The sequence below is a fragment of the Nannospalax galili genome, unplaced genomic scaffold, assembly GCF_000622305.1.
Source record: "Nannospalax galili isolate Female #2095 unplaced genomic scaffold, S.galili_v1.0 scaffold996, whole genome shotgun sequence".
Lineage (NCBI taxonomy): Eukaryota > Metazoa > Chordata > Mammalia > Rodentia > Spalacidae > Nannospalax > Nannospalax galili.
The window spans coordinates 3,113,973-3,134,000 of NW_008339436.1; the positions used below are offsets into that span (position 1 = coordinate 3,113,973).

The window sequence follows — 20,028 nt, forward strand, 5'->3', positions numbered from 1 at the left end:
CAGAACTTGCTTTTCTTGAGAGGCCCTGGGGACCTGTGCAGTCCAGCTCCAACCCAGGCCCTCTCCGCATCCCCATCCCATTGAATTTTCAAAGGCTTCTGGAGAAAGATGCCACTGCAACATTCCACAGAGGGAAACTGAGGCTGGGCAAGGCAATCTTGTCCCAATGCTTGCTATCAATAAGCAGTAGGCCTGGATTGAGACCTGATCTCTCTGAGGATAAACTCCAAGGTTTCCCGTGCATCCCATCTCGGATTTCAGAGCCAGTGTTTGCTTATCTCACATGATTTGAGTAAGTTCCAGGTATAAGACAACTGATTAGAGACCAGAGTGCAGTTCTTTGTGGTTGTTGCTGTTGTTAATCTCATACCTTTGCCAGAATAAGATTGAGACTTCTGGACTGTGCAGTACCCTGGGAGTTTTTCCCAAGACAGGTTATTCTTTGTAAACAGGCATGGCAGCTTCCCACGTGGGCAGCCTCCTATGTGTGCAGCTTCTCATGTGGACAGACGCCCTGCAGGCAGATGCTGCTGTGTAGACGCTGGTCAACGAACATGGAAGAGAACTACCACTTGATTTTAGTCTGAGGAGAACTGAGAGGCCGGCCACCCTAAATGTTTGCAGACGGCATCACTCTCCTTTGTTTAGAAATGATGGATAGGCATTCTGGGCAGCAGAAGGCTGAGCAGGCTGGCCTGGCCCTTAACATCTGAAGAGGGAGTATGCAGGGAGGGAGTGATGGGAGACAGATGCCAACAGTCCATTACTCAGGCCTGAGAAACACTTCACAAATTATCTAACCGCCTTATTTTGAACTTTAACATTATTTTAATGTTCTTATCTGGATGCAAACATGACAGCGTAGAGCATGAAAATCACTCTCCCTCCCACAGTGTAAGAATTCTGGGTCTTCCTGAATATAGGTTGGCCCTCCACATCAGAGGGCTCTGCACACACGGATTTACCCAACTACAGATCAAAAACATTCGAGACAACAATTATGTCTGTACTGAATACTTAGAGACTTTTTTCTTGTTTATATTCCCTAAACAATATTATATGACATCTCTTTACATTATGTTGGGCATTATAAGTTATTGAGAGACAGTTTAATGTATATGGGAAGACATGCAAATGTTATATGCAAATATTATATGCACCATTCATAAAAGGGACTCACATATTTGTACTCAGGGGGTCCTGGAACAGATTCTAAGATACAGAGGGATGACTGTGTTTACACATAACTTGTGACTTCTTGAGGGAGAGCAATATCTGAAGTTGGAATAAGAGGCCAGGTAGATAGCTCAGTGGGTAAAAGCGCTGACTGTGCAAGCCTGATGACCTGAGTTTGATCTCTCCCCAGGATCCACATACAAAGCTGGAAGTCCCCAGAAGCTTGGGGACCAGCTAGCCAGGAATACACAGTTGCAGTAGCAGAAACAACAGGAAAGACCCTTCCTCATCAAGGTGGAAGGAGAGAACTGACATCCAAAATTTGCCCTCTGACACCACAAGTGCACCATGGCATAGGCAACACACACACACACACACACACACACACACACACATACACAGAGACACAGACACAGACACACAGACACACACACACACACGCACACACACACTCACATACACAGAGACACAGACACACACATGCACACGCACACACTCATATACACAGAGACACAGACACACACGCATGCACACGCACACACGCACACACACACGCACACACTCATATACACAGAGACACGCGTGCACACACACCACACATGCACACGCACACATGCACACACACACGCACACACTCATATACACAGAGACACGCGTGCACACACACACACACAGAGACACAGACACACACACGCACACACAGATAGATAGATTTTGAAATTGGAATAAGATTGTACTTATGGGGCTGGAGAGATGGCTCAGTGATTAAGAACACCTGCTGTTCTTCCAGAGGACCCAGGTTCAAGTCCCAGCACCCACATGGTGGCTAACAACCACCTGAAACTCCAGTTCTAGGGATCCAAAACCCTCTTCTGGCCTCTGTGGGCATTGTATGCATGTGGTACGCTTACATACATGCAGGTAAAACACTGATACACATAAAATAAAAATGACAAGCTGGGCACGGTGGAGCATGCCTGTAAGTCCCAGCACTTGGGAGGCAGAGGCAGGCGGATCTCTGGGAGTTCAAGGCCAGCCTGGTCTACATAATGAGTTCCAGGACAGCTGGGGCTACAGGGAGACCCTGACTCAAAAAGACAAAAATAAATAAATAATAAATAAATAATAAATAAATAAGACAAATATTTTTTGTAAAAGATTGTAGTAAAATTATTTTGACCACTCATTTTTTTTACTTACCACCTCAGCTTAGAAAATGTTCTGTATTTGCTTCATTCTAGTATGTTTGCACCATTAATTATTGATTATTGGTAGGCAATCAAATTCTTTTCCATTTTATTCTACTAGAATAAACACTTAAAACTCAAAGTTAAATTAGAGGGTCTTTCACTCCAATATTGCAAACTTGCTTTCAGAAAGGTTTCATAAAATGATGCATCTCTCACCAAATGTGCATGTGAACACTAACTTTGACATACTTTCTCCACTTCAATACATCAGCAGTCCTTTCAAACTGAGAATTTTATCGTATGTTAACCTCAATCCATTTGGGCCATAGGCCACTCACAAAAATAACTATAGCATGGGTAATCTATAGAAAACACAAGTTTATTGCTTACAGTTCTGAACATTGTTAAGTTGAAGATTAGCAGCAGCAGACTCCAGGTCTGACATGGTCTCTTTCTCTGCTTCATATGTAGCACTGTATCTTCCTGTGGTAGAAAAGGGAAGGGAGTTCCTTCAAGCCCTTTTCACAGGGCACAAATTCCATTCGGGACACTTTTTTTTTTTTTTCATTGCTTTTGATGAGAGAAGCACACTGCTTTCAGCACTTTGATATGTTAATCATGCACACCCACCTTCATTCACAATCTTGGGTGGTGGGCCAGTTTGCTCAGGTCACAGGAGCACATGGTTCAGTGAGTTTGTTTACATCATAAACAGAAACTTTTTAGTTGAAAGGTTAGGCAAAAGTCCAGATTATGTCCATATTGTAAAAGTTATTCCTACAGATAAAGATTAGGTGGATATAGATGATATAGATATAGATAATGTAAATATAGACAGCTATAGATATATTTTGGAGACAGGGTCTCAATATGTAGTTAGCCTAGAACTTGCTATATAAACCAGGCTAGCCTTGAACTCACAGAGATCTACCTGCCTCTGCCTCATAAGTACAAGGATTAAAGGTGTATGCCACCATGCCTGGCTACAGATATAACTTGTCAAAAAACAAGTTCTTGCTATATTGCCTAGATTGGTTTCAAACTGAAGATCTTCCTACCCTAGCAACACATACTCATGGTGGCACGAGCTTGACCAAGATATTAAAATGTTTTCCTACCATTATCTGTTGTGCTTTATGTATTTTAGAGGTCTAGTGTTAGGTACCTAAACTTTCAGGGTTGTCACATTCTACTAATGAATTGGCACTTTTATCTATTGTGGATTATCTTTTCACCATTGATAACATATATTCCTTTGACTGAAATCCCTCCTTTGTCTGCTATTTTTAGCTACTCTAGCTTTGTTGATTAAACATGATATATCTTTCAATGTTCTATTAGTCTTCATATCTGTTTTTGTGCTATTACTATACTGTCTTTGTCACTATGGCTCTGTAGTATAACTTGAGATCAGGGGTTGTAATTCCTCCAGAATTGCTCTTTCTGCTTAGGGTTGCTTTGGCTATTCAGTCTTTTGTGCTTCCATATGAATTTTAGGATTTTTTTTTCTGGTTCTATGAAGAATGTCAGTGAAATTTTGATAGGGATTATAAGTCTGAAGATTATTTTGGGTAAGATAGCAATTTTCACAATATTAATATGCTAATCCAGAAGCACGGTAATTCTTTCCATCATCTAGTGTCTTCCATTTATTTTTTCAATATTGTATGAATGTGTGTCTACATGTTCCTGTTTGGGCATGTATGCACAGAGGCCAGAGGTTGACATCAGATGTCTGCCTCAATTGTTCCCATCTTGTTTTTTAGCACAGGATTGTCCACTGAACCTGGAGCTTGTGGACTCAGATAGACTGGCTAGTCAACAAGCTCCAGTGATCATCCTGTCTCTTCCCAGCACAGAGATTACAGATTGCATGGCCATGCTGGATTTTTTAATATGGGTTCTGGGGAATTGAGCTCAGTGTACTTGTGCTTGCATAGCAAGTATTTCACCAAACAAGCTCTTTTCCCAAGCTGCTTTTTCAGTATCTTAAAGTTTTCACTGTAGAGGTCTTTCATCTCTTGATTAGATTTATTCTTAGGTATTTACATTTTTTTTAAACTATCGTGAATGGGATATTTTTCCTGATTTCTTTCTCAGCAAGTTTATTATTGGTATGTAGAAAGGCTATTGATTTTTGTATGTTGATTTTGTATCCTGTAACTTTACTGAAAGTGTTTGTCAAATCTATATGCTTTCTGGAAGGAGAGAACTGACTCCTACAATTTATCCTCTGACCACCACACTTGCATGTACATGCACACACTTACACACACAAAACACACACAAAATAAATAGATAAATGTAAAAAGAATGAAAGTTTTCTGATGCAGCCCAGAGGCCCTTTCAAGTACAAAATTACGTCATCTGCAAATAGGAACGCTTTGACTTCTTCCATTCCTATTTGTATCCCTTCTGTCTCTTTCTTTTGTCTGACTGCTCCAGCTAAGACATGAAACACCATATTGAATAAGAGTACAGAGGGACGCTCTTCTCCCTTTTTCATCGAGTACCATCCTCCTGCCATCTGATCGCCTCCAAGAATTCCTTTAGTATAAGTATGCTAGTGATGAGTTCTTGCAGTTTTTGTATATTTGAAAGGTTTTTATTTATCCTTCCCTTTGGAAGGATATTTCCACTAAATTCAGAATAAGAGGTTGGGGTTTTTTTTGTGTTGTTGTTGCTTTACTTTGGATGTGTATGGAGGGGTGGTATATGTGCATTTCTATTTTCCTAAGGTTTTGTGCCGGGTGTGGTGGCACACGCCTTTGATTCCAGCACTTGGGAGGCAGAGGCAGGAGGATTTCTACAGAAATACTTCAAGGTCAGCCTGGTCTACATAGTAAGTTTCAGGCCAGCTGGGGTTACAGGAAGACCCTGTCTCAAAAAGATTAAAAAAAGAAAGAAAGAAAGAAAGAAAGAAAGAAAGAAAGAAAGAAAGAAAGAAAGAAGAAAGAAAAAAGAAAGAAAAAAGAAATAAGCCTAATATCTTGAACATGTTGCTTGACTGACTTCTCACTTGCAGTTTCTGGCAAGAATCCTGCTGTCACCCTTATCTTTTCTCTGTGCATACTGAGTTGCTTTTTGCTGGCTCCTGGTAAGAATTACTTTACATAATTGGCTTGTTTGGGGGCTTGGCTTAGGCCTTTTGATTCTCATATGACTTCCTGCACCACTCCTCCTCCTTCTCCTTCACCTCCTCCTCCTCCTCCTCCTCCTCCGTGTTTTCTTTCTTGTGGCAAATTCCTCTTCTTCTTCATCTTCTTTTTTTTGGTCTTTTTGAGACAGGGTCTCCCTGTAGCCCCAGCTGACACTATGTAGACCAGGCTGGCCTTGAACTCACTCACAGAGAGCCTCCTGCCTTTGCCTCCTGAGTGCTGGGATCAAAGGCGTGCGCCACCACACCTGGCTTCATGTACATTGTTTTTTATGTTTCTCATGCTTAGAGACTATCTTATGAGTTAAAGTATTCATGAATTTGAAAATGTTTTTAGCCATTTCTTTAAGTATTTTTCAGTTCACTCCCCCCTGTAAGAAATTAATTACATACATATTTGATTCTTGAAATTGTTCTACATCTTACTAATGCTCTGCTTTATTTATTTATTTATTTATTTATTTATTATTTATTTATTTATGTATTTTGGTCTTCTTGAGACAGATTCTTCCTGTAGCCCCAGCTGGCCTGGAACTCACTATATAGATCAGATCGGCCTCAGTCTCATAGAGACCTGCCTACTTCTGCCTCCAAAGTGCTGGGACTAATGGCATGTACCATCATGCCAGCTCTTTATTTTTTTTTTGAAGCAGGCTCTCATGTAGCACAGGCTGTCCTCAAACTACTTAGTCAAGGATGACCTTGAACTTCTAAAACTCCTGCCTCCACCTCACAAGGTATTGGGAATACAGACAAGTACCACCACATCCAGTTTTATGTGGTGCTGAGGCTCAAAACCAGGGTCTCCTGCATGCTAGACAAGCACTGTATCAACTGCACTCCATCTCCAGGCCCTCTGCCCATCTTTAAAAATTATCTTTCCTCTAGGTTCTTGTCTGGATACTTTCTATTGCTATGTTTTCAATTTCACTAATCTTTTCTTTTTTAACATTTTATGTGTATGATTGTCTTGCCTGCATGTATCTAAGTGCACCATGTTTGTGCAATGCTCGTGGAGGCCAGAAGAGGACATGAGAGTCCATGGAACTGTAGTTATGGATGGTTGTTAGCTGCCATGTGGGTGCTGAAAACCAAACCCTGGACCTCTGCAAGAGCAGCCAGTGCTTTTAACCACTAAACCATCTCTCTAGTACCAAGTACACTGATCTTTTGTTCTACAATGTCAAATCTTTAAAGGACACACTTGCTACATCACCTTCACTCCACCCGCTGTATTTGTCACTCACACACTGTGTTTTGTACATCAACAGCTTGGGTCTGTTTTGTAGCCCCATTGAGGAAGCCAACTTGGAAACATATCTCTGGTATTCAGGTTTCTGTAGCTTCAACCAAAATTTTGACTGTCACCTCAGAGAAGCCTCCAAGCTGTGACTAGTCAACTAAGCCATGTCAGACTTCTGGAGTTTGCATTTAATATGCCATATAAGTGATGAATTTTGAGTCAGCCTTTTAATTTGCTGTTATGTATGAGATACTCTCTCCAAAACCCCTCACTGGGCTTGCCTACCCATTTCCCAGAGCTTTGTTCTCTGTGTGTAGTTTCTAGAATTTTCGGCCAAGTGCTCTGGGTACTCCCCCAGGTGAGCCTATTCCCAGAAGTCAGGGAGAGTGCTGTGGTGAGGACAGCAGCAGGCCTGGGAGTAGAGAGAGTCCTTCTGGAGACAGACATAGCAAGTGTGTCCTTTGCTCATTAGTCACTTATATCAGTTAGACTGCAGCTGCGTAGAGCTAGAGATGAGTGAAGGCAGCTGAGCTTCTAGGGGTGAGCTCAGACACACAGGCTGAGCAAACCTCCAACAGTGAAACACATGAGTCTGCACCCAGGGGAAGGGGGAAATGCCCAGCCTCTGCAGGAACTCCTGGTATGCTTGGAGCTTGTGCACACTCATGGCTAGCCCAGAGGCCATCTGCAAAGTATGTAGTCGCAGTACAATCCAAGGGCTTGGTCCCATCTCATAGCCCAGCCAGACAAATCCTGACCTGGCACTATTATAGGAAAGTCAACTGGGCCCTACTAATGCTCATTTGGGGGCCCCCCAGGGAAATCCCAGGGCCTCTATAGTTGGAGTACTGTGTGAGAAGAAGTGGAGACTCGCTATTTGTGACACATGTGTCCAAAGCACAGAATTTCTGCCAAGGCTCCACACTCCAAGTCACTGGGGCAGATAACAAATGTCTATATCCTCATCCTCAGCACAGCCTCATGGAGTAGATGTTATCATTATTCCCATTTTACAGGGGAGAGAACTTAGGTAAGGCTTTAACCTAGAGAAAAGACACCAACCTTTGACTAGACCAGTGGTTCTCAGAAACTCTCCCTGGGACCAACATTGAAAACTAATGAGAAATCCAAATTCGGCTACTTTTTCCAGAACTACGGAATCAGAAACTCCAGGGTGGGATGTAGTGCTCATCTCAACAGACACTTCCGTGATTAGCAACTAAATGATACAAACCCATAGTTAAATAAATTATAGTCAAAATAACAGTAAGAACTCGGAGCGCATCTGGATCCCTTTCCTAACTTCATTTTCTGCGCCCTGTGGTGTATCTCTTCCCAACTCCACTTTCAGTGACATCATGAAATTAGCTGTAGAGGGGAGGGGGGACTGTCTATCACAGAGGTTAGCAAACACTAGAAACCAGGGCGCTTTGTTTTCTTCCTCATTAAACCACACCAGCCTGGATCTCTGTATTTCAACAAGCCCTGGGGTAACTTGAAAGGCAAGTTCAAGGCTGCTTCACTGGATGCTTCTCAGATTCCTTACAAGTATTTTCACTACAGTGTCAGCAAGCATCACACTACTTATCAGGGAGAGCAGACTTCTGGGGACCACCATACTCTAACCCACCCAATGTCCTGAGATTAAGGCCTCACTCAAGTTCTGAGAAGGCTAGGGGGGGCATTATGGGGTACAGCCACAGCCTGGTGCCAAGGCCACTTGCAGTGATGGGGCCACACTAGGATTCACTAGAGTGCAGAGTGAACAGTGGACCCCAAAGTCTCAATCTGGCTCTCCCGTGGCGGCTTCTTAGAAGCAAAATCAGCTGGCAGCTGCTGTCACAAAGGTGGGAAAGCGGGCGGGAAGAAGAATGGGGAAGGAGAGAATCCACACCCCAGCCTTTATTAGCAACAAAGCACAGGAGCCTCTCCCACCTCCAGGAAGACGGCAGTAGTGTACCGCCCCCCAACCCCGCACCCAACGCCCCCCACCCCAGGGCTTCTAGATTAAATCCGATCATCTAGGCTAGGAGCCAGGAACATAGCCAAAGTAGAAAGTAATGTCAGTGCAGATATTGTTGCTCCCATTTTACGGATAACACTTACTGAAGCAAAGGGGAAACACACAGCAAAGTACTGCATCCCACAGAGATGGTTACCAAAACAGCGAGTGCCTAGATGCAGTGATGGATCTGGCCCACGCCCTCTAATGAATACCTTCTGCATCCTGAGGCTGCTGTCCTAATTTGTTCCCAGTAGCTTCAGGTTTCCTAGCAAGAACTAACCAGTAATTCAGTTAGAACAATTAGCAGCTGACTCTCGAGCTTATTGCTGTAATTTCCCTAGAGCAAGCATCTGTGGGTAGAGATGCCACTGTGCCTTGATATTGCTTAAACAAGCAAAGGCATTTCCATGTGTCCCTGCAGCCCAGAGCCCAGCAGATGTGATGGAGGTGCCCATCACCCTGCTATGGCCAGGATTTGTCCTGATTCGGCTAAGGTAAATGCTTCACCTTTCTGGCCCCAGTTTCCTTATCTGTGCAGTGGGAATAATAGTCATTTTTGTAGTTGGTATGAGCTATGGAAATAAAATAGCTCTGGCCCAGAAGAAGAGCATCTGCTAGTAGGTCCAGGAGTAGGGACCAAAGGTGACAAAGTAGATGACTGTGTCCCTCACCTGGACAAGAACAGACTCAGGGATCTCTTCCTCTTCCTGTTGTGAATCCTAGATATGATAGCAGATTTAGTTAGCAAACACAAAGTTCTCACTGTGTTCCAGGCCCTGCTCTGAGGATTTCCCAGGTACTAATTCATTTATATTCAACAGCCTCACGAAAGACTAGTGTCACCCCTATTGCACAGACTAAGAAAGCGGGGCACAGCAGTGAAGCGATTTACCTGAAGCTGAGTCAGAATTTGAATCCATAAATCTGACTGCAGGGATGGAGTTTGAAATGGTTTCCCATGGGGAGGACCAAAGTATGTATAGTCAAGCCACACAGTCTAAGCTAAGCAAAACAGCTCGCATGTAATGAAGAAAGTCCTCTGCAGAGATCGAAGTCGCTGACACACAGAAGAGCAGAGGGGACCCTGCCTGGCCTGGGAGTAGTGTCGGGGTGGGGATATACCTCATCTCCTTGGTAGGACTTACCAAGCAGAAATCTGGCCTGTGGAACGCTAGTGAGAAGTGAGAGTCATTGTCCCGTTGTACAGACATAGAGACTGAGCTTCAGGGACATTATCCCAGGGGTCTTGGCACCAGAATTGTGGACTCTAGAGTATGACTGTGCTCACCTAACCAGGCCCATGACACCATGCAGGCAGTGACTTTGTACATGGTGGTAACACCATCAAGTAGGTAAAACCTGGAGCTTGAAAAATGACTCAGTGGTTAAGAGCACTAGCTGCTCTTGTATAAGACCCTGGTTTGGTTCCCAGCATACACATGGCAGTTAACTCCACTTTCAGGGGATCCAACATCCTCTTCTAGCCTGTGCAGGCACTGCATGTGGTACACGTACACGTAGGGAAAACACTCATACACATAAAATACAATTTTTTATAAAAGGAAATCAAACCTCAGGCTGGAGGTATAGCTAAGTGGCATGCCTAGAATACAAGAAGCCCTGGGTTCAGTCCCCAGCACTGCAATAGTAACAGTCATAATTAACTGAATACATGGATAAAACCAAGAAGAGAAACAAATGAAATCTCCCCAGCCAGGCCATGGCAGACTAGACTCACACATGTCTGAGGTCTGTGTCACCTCAGAGGCTTTGACACAATAGCCTTCTTCCCCCTCAAGCTCCATACCCAGAATCCTACTGGCCCAGAAAGACCACAGTGGACCCAGGAATGGGGAGGTAAGGGGTGGCAGGAGCCAATCTCCCAGCCCCAGACTTATTTTTCCTTGCTTACACTGGGCAGTTCTTGCCCTGCCTGAGGGAAGAGCCCTCCCAGGCTTCCAACCAAGTGTGTAGGTAGTATAGGGGCCTCCTCTGTACCTGGTCCCATACTTGGAAAGGAGGCACACACTTCTCTTTGGCACTCAGCCTGCCCTGCCAGGGCCTGAAGGGCTGAGCCCTGTCCCAGCACCACCCTCCTGCTGCAAGGAGCTCTTTCCCAGTCATCTCATGTTTCTTGTTTGTGTTTGTCTCCATTTTAGGGATTTATTTCTCTACAAGGGACCCAGGTGACAGAACTACTTCCTGACCCGGAGGACCCAGGAAAACACCTCTTTGAGATCAGCCCAGGTAGGCCCAGGCATCATGTGGATGTGTGCTGAAGGGGTCCAGTGGCCCCAGGGCGGGGTATCACTGTGCTTCTGCCCCTACAATGCTTTTTCTTACAGGAGTACTGGCATTGTCTCCAAGCAAAGCCAGAAATGTGGGCCAAATCTAGAAAAATTGGGAAGACGGGATTAGAAAATCCAATATGTTATCTGAATATTTAGCTCTTGTGTAAGAGAAAATGTAGATTTTTACATTCATAATAAACCCAAGCAAATAAACCAATCATCAGTAGAGATGCAAACACATAGAATGAAATCGGTTCACAGTACGGTATAAAGGCTCAGAAAGCCAAAATAAGACTTTTCATGAATCCTGAATCAGAATTGCAATACGATGGAAGGAGAGAAATAATCCCCCATGGAACCGTTATCCTGTTAGCAGTTGCAAAACAGCTTTTTACAGTTCCAGGTTTTATAAAGCAGTTGTAACTGGGTATCCAGCAGGTGAGCTGTCTGTTATAGCAGGGCTGCCTTTGCCAGGGTTTTATTTCTCTTGGCCTCCACCAAAAACAGATTCTGAGATGAGGATTTAGGCAATTTATTCTGGAGGCAGGCGGCCCCAAAGCATGGGGAAGGGAGTAGGGAAGGAGCTGGCAAAAGAAGGAGGCCAGCCAGGGTTGCTAGTGACACCCAGCTCCATCCCAGTGAGGACAGCTGGGCTGGTACAGAGTAGGCCTCAGAGGTGTCTTACCCAAGAAATGGGCGGCTGGGGGCTTTTCCGGTGTCTCCCACCAGCTGGTCCTTGGAGATGCACCCTTTGGAGTTAACTCTGGTGTTTCTGGTCTGCCCTCTGCATGGAGCAAACTGCCTGCAGGCAGAAGTCTTTGGGGGCAGTTACAGATGCTTGAGGGAAGAGGCCACCAGTGTGGTGGGAAGGGTGAGTGTCGGAGGAGTAGGTAAGACACTTTCTCTGAGAAGCAGTGAGCATCCAAGATCTTCCCTGGGCATCTGTGAGCCAGTAAGTTTACAGTCACAAAGAGGCATGGACACCCCCATACACCTTGAAGAAATGACCTAGCTATTACTGCCCGTCAAGGAGTGGATTGGCCCAGGCTGGGGCCACTAAGAGCAGGAGTAAGCCTGAGGCTGGGGCAGGGCCACCTTTGCCCTGTCTATACTGAGGACTTTGGGAAGCATAGACAGAGTTCTAGATGGGTGTGATGGCACAGGCCTTTGATTCCAGCACTAGCCAGGCAGAGGCGGGAGGATCTGAGTTCCAGGCCAGCCAGAGTTACATAGCGAGATTCTGACTCAAAAAAAAAATTTCTTTTTCTCAATTGCCTAGTTGCGAAAAGGCACTGAGCATGTGTCCCCCAAAAGTCAGGGTGTCGCAGTATGAATGCTCATAATCTAGATCAGATATTTCATTTATTATTTTTATTTTGTATATGAGTGTATTGCCTGAATATATGTAAGTGCATCCACATGCAATGCCCACAGAGGTCAGAAGAGGGTGTCAGATCCTTAAGAACTAGAGTTATAGACAATTGTTAGCCACTGGAATTCAAACCTGGGTCCTCTGCAAAAGCAGCCAGTGTTAAAAGCTGAGCCATCTCTCCAGCCCCAGAGCTGTTTTTTAAAATTTATTTTTATTTTATAAGTGTTTTGCCTGTGTGTATGTAAGTATACCCATGTCATGCAATGCCCATGGAGGCCAGAAGAGGGTGTCAGATCCTCTGGAACTGGAGCTAGAGATGGTTGTTAGCTGCCATATGAATGTTGGGAACTGAATCCCAGTCCTCTGCAAGAGCAGTTAGTGCTCTTAATCACTGAGCCATCTCTCCAGTCCCAGTCAGAGGGATTTATAAGAATTTCTTCAACTATGGAAGGGTGAGCCTTTGTCACATAAGGTAATATATTCACAAGGCCCTGGGGATTAGGACATGAACTTTTTTATGAGCCATTTTCTGCCTATCACAATACTCAGAACACTTCTCTAAGGCAGGTAATGTGCTTATACCCATTTTTCAAAAACGAACTCAGGATTAGAAAGTGGCATATAACAGGCTAGGAGTGGAGCTAGAGCCTTACTCCATTTTCTGTGCTACAACTGAATTCTACAGATTAGGGGTTTTATAAACAATAAAGGTGGGCTGGTGAGATGGCTTAGCAGGCAGAGGTGCATGTATGCAGGCCTGATAACCTGAGTTCAATCCTGGAATCTCATAAATTAGCAAGAGAAAACCAACCCTGGAGTGTTAGCCTCTGACCTCCACACATATGCACACCATGGCAGGCACACACACACACACACACACACACACACACACATGCATACACACAAAATGATTAAAATAAACTAAAATTTGTGAAAATAGAAAGAAGAAAGGTATGCTCAGATCATGGTTCTGGGGACCAAAAGGTCCAAAGTGACGGGGCCACATCTAGTGAGGGCTTTCTCAGAGGTGGAGAATCTTCAGACTCCTAGAGCATTGCAAGACATCACTTTGCAAAAGGGGAGCAGATACAAAGCAGGGCCAAACTGGCTTCTATGACAGATGATAATCCAGTAATCCATGAGTGGATTGGCAGAGGCTTCCAGGCCTGGATCGCCTCTTGGGAGCCACCTCAAAATGACTCACGATGGGCATTAAATTTCAGCATGAGCATGGAGGGTGGGGGACATTAAAACCACAGCAGACCTGAATCCATGCCATCTGGCTGCCCTAGCCATACACAGGCTGACCTGGAGCACAAGTGCCTGGCCCCTCTGAGCCCAGTCCCCTCTGAGCCCAGTCCAGATCTTTCAGGGCCTGGTCTCGGGAAGGGAAGCTTAAGTATCCATTTTTCCCAACACAGCAGCCATGGCCTGGCTGAGTACCCATTGCATGTGGCTTTCAGAGCAACCCATCTGTTCTCCTTCCTTAGCCACACAGCACCTCCTGAGGCTTCAGATGGAAGCAAGTGGCTGCTCAGGTCACTCTGGGAAAGCGGAAGAGGTGGTAGGCAGTGAGAGATCGTTCAGTAAAGCACTGAGCATTCACCTGCAGAAAGAACTCAGCTCAGTGCTGGTGGGGGCCTGCTGACTCATTTCCTGTCTGTCCAGGGGCTCTGCATTCTCAAAGTTTCCTACCAGTCTGGTCCCATGGGACTCAGGAGGAACTAGCTGTGTGCAACTGCTATGTTCCATTCCCTTCATAGCGCACGGGAGTGTGACGGCTCAGAGAGGTTAGATGAACTTGCCTGAGGTCCATCAGCTGGTAGGTAGAGGCTCTGGACTTCCCAGATCAGCCTGCCCGAGGCTGAGCTTTATGTGCCCATAGTGCCCAACAGAGTCTCCAGTTGTGGGCCTTGTTGTGTCTGGAAAAGGAAGTAAGAAAGACAGTAATAAGGTTGAGGCCCAGCATGGTGGTAAGCACCAGTAATCCCAGTTGTTGAGCAGCTGAGGCAGGAGGACTGCGATTTTGATGCAAGCTTGGGCAAGGAAGGAAGGAACGAAGTTGGGGGTTGAGTAACCCCACCTTAAGCCACAGCAGCCATCACAGGAAGTTCAAGGAGCCTGTTCACTTAAATCTTAGTAACTTTTGGTGCGTCCCAGTCTTGAGCTGGCCTCCACGGCCTAGAGGGGAGTGGGACATAGTCTCTGCCTATAAAGAATCAAGGAACATTGTCATCCTGAGCTCAAGGCAGGGCAAACAGCTTACTTACTAGGTTGAGGCTAGTTACTTTGGGGCAGGAGCAGGAAGTGTGGCTGGAAGAGCCATGTTGGTGTCTCCCAGCACTGAAGGGAATGAACCACAGGTTGAGTCAGGGAGAAGTGGTCTGTGCAGCCAGGCGACCCAGAGGGCTTCCCCACAATTCCAAAGGTGCCTGAGTGATAGGTCCTGGGCATAGAGAGCTAAAAAGAGTAGAAAGAAGCCTAACACTGAAGCTTTGGGTCAGTGCCCCAGGAATCAGTGTCAGGATGGGGGGTGGGGGGAGGGGACACTCATTGATGGGGTGTCCTAACAGGCACCACAGGCAAGGCGGGAGCCTGTGACACTCCCTCGTTCCCCACTGGGTATTTCCATCCCCCCAAGAGTAAGAAAAACTTCCTAAGTCTTGGAAATGTGTTGATCATGCATCCGACCATCAAGCATAAGTTTAAATCATAGATCTAATTGTGCCCTTTAACCCAAAGAAAGTGCCAATTTTTAGCAAATGAGGAAGAATAATGTTGTGAGTGCCATCTAGTGGAGGAACCTGCCAATGTCACAGTCATGTGCTCCTGCCCATCTCCAGCCTTTTCAGCTCCATCCTTTCAGCTCCGATTCCAAAATGTAAGAGATTCACATGTCCAGGCACCGAGCAGGGCACAGGAGGTGAGTGTTAGTAGGGCCCCTCTTGTCCTATATCTCATGGTTCCATGCTGACCCAGTTAATATACAGAACATGCAAGTAGACCCAAAGATAGGGAGCCCCAAAATGTAGTTAACTGTTAGCACTTTGTGTCATGCTTGCACAGCTGCTCACGTAGCTTTTCGTGGTGACCAGGCGGGAAGACTCAAATTGCAGCTTGAGGCAAATGGGGTTTTGCCAGGCAGAATGGATGCTAGGCGTACACCTGGCCCAAACCATCCTGTTGCCAAGCAGAAGAGAATACAAAGCCTCCTTGGGATCACTGGTCCCAGAGCCCAGGGAGAAGAGAAGGTAAACTAGAACTACAGACTCACTAGAATTCTCAGCATATGTAAGGATGTCAGAGATAGTTACAGGGAAGATAGAACCAGTTCATGTTTATCTCCAATCAGTTTTAGTTTCTTCATATTAGGATCTCTTTTTTAAAAAAATACTTTTTAGGGCTGGGCATGGTGGTAAATACCTTTAGTCCCAGCACTTGGAAGGCAGAGGCAAGCGGATCCTGTGAGTTCAAGCTCAGCCTGGTCTACATAGGGAGTTCCAGGCCAGCTGAGGCTACAGAGAGACCTCATCTCAAAAAGACCAAAAAAAAGAAAAAGAAAAACAGATGAATTAAAAGCTGGGAAACCCACTTTATAATTTTTAAAAATTATACATACATATATGTGACTGTGTGAGAGTATGTTAATGCAAGTACAGTGCTCCCAGAGGCCAGAGGAGGACCTTGGATCCCTTGGAGCTGGAGTGGTATGCAGTTATGAGCTGTCTGACATGGATGCTGGTAATTGAACTCCGGTCCTCTGGAAGAGCAGTAAGCTCTCTGAACCACTGAGCCATCTCTCCTGCCCCTCAGATCTTAGGATTTTGTTTTTAAGATTGATTTATTTTATTTTTGTATATATGAGTGCTTGGCCTGCATGTATATATGTTTATCACATGTGAGCCTGGTGCCCCTGGAGGACAGAAGAGGGTGTAGGATCCCCTAGAGCTGCCATATGGGTGCTGGCAACCAAACCCAGGTCCTCTGCAAGAGCAGTACATGCTCTTAACCACTGAGCCATCTCTCCAGCTCCCAAATCTTAGGATCTTACCGAAAGTCAACAATGAGTTCTTCTGACTAGCAGGCAGTTGTTCTCCAAGTATCTTCCCATTTAATGGTTTTGCCATTGGAAGCCTGTGGCTTACAAGAGCAGTCAACTTGTCTCTAGGCAGCATTCCTGGGAGGTGCCCTGGTGCAGACCTTGAAGTGGCTGTATTATTTCCTCCAGCCTATTGGCCAGAAATAAGTCACATGGCCTCACTTAAGCGCAAGGGATGCTGGGAAGGGTAGTTCAGCTGTGCCCTGGAGGATGACGAGGGTAGCTTGATGAGAGCCAGTAGACATGCTGCTTAAGGAGCTGCTTACCCAAGAGACACAGAGACAATTTCTCACCCTCACAGAGTCGTCAGGGTCAAGCAGACAGACAGGAAGGCAGACACTGACTGACCCACAAGATGAGAACTCTTAAGAGGGTAAGAAAGAGGGTGGTAGTCGTATGAACATAGAGGAAGAAACTCAAATGTGGATACCATAAAGGCTTCTGGAGAAAGTGAGAGAACCCTGCTTCTTAAGGGTCAAGTTAGTCAAAAAAGAGGAACAGGTGGGGAGAGGAAGTGTGTCTCAGGCAGAAACAGCAACGTAAGAGTGTGATGACAGGGCCAGTGAAATGGCTTAGCAGGTAAAGGTGCCTACTGCCAAGCCTGATGACCTGAGTTCGATCCAAGACCCATTTGGTGAAAAGAAAGAACCACCTTCCAAAAGTTGCATGTAACACACACACACACACACACACACATAAGTAAATTAATTAGTTACTTAAAATGTGGGAAAAAATATGATGAGGAGACCCACCCCCCATATCAGTCTCTTTATTCCAAAGTGCTCAGTGGGTGGATATTGGAATTTGGAGTATCGGAACCAACAGGGGTTAAGCCCATTGTCAGGCTGGAAACCCATCCTCTGTGGTAGCTCTCAAACCTCAGCAGGCCTCAGAATCACTCAGAATCAAATTCTGGCTGCTGGGCTGGGCAATGGGCAGAGGTAGAAAGTTGGCCCTGGTGTGGTGACCAGGAGATGCAGAACCTTTAAAGGAGTACAGAGAAAGGACTAAATTGGAGTGAGAGGAGGCAGTGAAAATGGGATGGACAAAGTTGTGAACCATGTTGTAGTAACAGTAATTATTAATAAAGGAGAAAAAGGGAAACGAGATTGTGTCTGGAGATGTGGGTTTGTTCTGTGATCTCTCGGCCCTTTTCCTTCTGCATGCTAGAAGCAGGAAGCTGCTTTGGGCCCCCTCACCCCAGGGGAGGCTGATGCTGCAACTGTCTTCCTCTCCTAGAAGTGTGGAGTATAGAGAGAGGCATTCGCCAAGAGTGCTCACCTGCCTAATGGCAGTGCTCCAGGAAGGCGACAAATTCCAGGGCCTGGGCTGTGTGGGTAGAAAGTTGACCCACTGCAGGCACTAGGGTGCACTGTGGTCAAGTAGGTCAAGGTAATGGCAGGCCCAGGTGGTACACGTGAAGGTATCAAATGATCACCAGGGACTAGGAACCATAGTCCTTTTCTGGGCCACATCTGGAATTCAGAACACAGATCCCACCTCTTCCCAGTACTAGCCTGGGAGTGTAGGGCTCAGAGATGGAATTAATGTGATTTCTTCCTGATAAATGGCAACCGTTGTGTTCCTGAGGTTATAGACCAGGGTGTGGGTGCTAAAGCATTAGATGTTTATTGCTTGCATTCTTCACATGGAGATGAGCACTGCCACCCTAACCTCGCCAATTGTAGGACTAACCCTTGCTAATCACATCACTGATGAGGGACCTTGACTCCAACAAGCCACATGTAACTTGCTGGGATCTCACAGCCCAAGGCCAGTGGACTTACAGCTTGAGCTAGCTTTAGCCCAGAACCCTGTCTACCTTCAGAGCTCTGAGGCCTAAAGGAGCCAAGTCCCCACGAAAGGGCTACATTCAAGGGCCCTGCATCTTCTGCCTGGACTCTTCCCTTGCTCTAGCGGTAGCCTGGCAAATGCTGCCCCTCCTTGCACACTTGATCCCATGTGGGTTTCTTGGCAATGTGGACATCTGGCCCTATGCCCATATTAGTCCTTCTTCTAAACCCATGAGAAGGGACCAAGGAATGTGAGGCCTGCTTTTAGCATTCTAGCCAGAGGGTTTCTAAGACATGGGGCAGAGTAGTCCCCATGCAATGTTCATGAATTAAGTAGTCAATAAAGTGCTGTAATGCCTTGCTAAACTCCCTCTTCCAGTATTCTTGTAAAGCTGCCACAAGGTAGGTTGATGGATACAAACCAGAGCTTTGAACCTTTCAGCCAAGTAACTGGCTGGGCCTTCAAGTCTTCATTGCTGGGCTTATCTACTAACGATTCCCAGTGGCAGGTAGCAGGAGCCAGCTCTGGCTATCTCCAGTTAAGGGGAATTTGATGGAAATCTACAGGACCACACAGAATCAACCAGTCACTGGGAAGCTGGTGTGGATGGGCCAGGCAACAGGGCTGTTCAGGGCTCAGGAACAGCATTGGGGTCATGGAGGTGGATGTCCTGTGCTGGGGAGGTTGGATGCTACTGAAAGTCATCCTCAGGCATAGAGTTTGCCATTGCCTGTGTTTATCCAGCCTACAGTTTAGAGCAGACAGGAGGGCTGGAATGTGCTATCACTAAGGCCTGACCTTGAAAGGGAGCCAGCACAGGGATTACTCTGTAGAAGGAGACTGATACTGTGTGTCTGACATGCCAGGAACATCCCTGATCTGCTGTAGCAGGCTGAGCAGGGAGGGAGGCTGATAGGAACATATCTCCCCTCCTGGTACCAGCCAGCCTGTGTCTCAGGCTGACCCTGTGCAGCAGCCCCTCCAAGGTTGCCTGCAGAGCCCCAGAAGCTGGGTCATGACTAAAAATGAACCTAGCAACTCCCAACAGCAGGAATGGGAGAATCAGCAAATTCAAGATTGGCTTCCTACACTTCCTGCCTCTCAGTCTGGCTGCCTCTGGTCCTAAACACAAGTCTTTCAGCTAAACACAGAACCAGGTGTGGGAAACTCCAATTAGTGTCCCTTCGAAAGTCGCATCTGAAGAGGATCCTGCAGCTGATTCCTTTGGCCAAAATCATGTTCCAGAGCAACACTCATTAGCAAATTATGATTGTCACTAATTTTCTAGTCAGTAACCACCATTAACAAAAGAAGACACTAAAAGATAGCAGGTAAAAAAATTTTTAAATTTTTATTAACTTATTTTTTCAATTATTTATTTAATAACCACATAATTAGAAGAAGCATTTCATTACAACAGCATTGACATATTCAATAACAATTTCCAGAGCTAAGATGCATCTCTTTCAAAATTGGCTGTAAATTTTTAGGTTTGCAATTGAATTAATACAGTTATACAATACTGTACTCAGTATAGACCCTATAAGACATAAAATTAAATGAAAGGACTAAACTTACGAATCATAGGCATATAGGAAAGAGAAGAATCCCAAGATAATGGCATGGACCAGATTGTCAACAGAACTGTGGAAGAAAATTTTCCAAAATTAAAGAAAGACATGCCCATACAAATACAAGAAG

General features: G+C 45.5%; 1 protein-coding gene across 3 annotated transcripts in view; it reads left to right on the forward strand.

The window, feature by feature from the left end:
- Arhgap22 (Rho GTPase activating protein 22) overlaps window positions 1-20,028 on the forward strand; it is a 141,651-nt gene that overhangs the window by 51,497 nt on the left and 70,126 nt on the right. For all 3 annotated transcript variants that reach the window (XM_017798438.2, XM_029564050.1, XM_029564049.1), the window contains exon 3: window positions 10,931-11,018. In XM_017798438.2, the coding sequence (XP_017653927.1) occupies window positions 10,931-11,018 (88 nt within the window). The remainder of the gene's footprint in view (window positions 1-10,930; window positions 11,019-20,028) is intronic.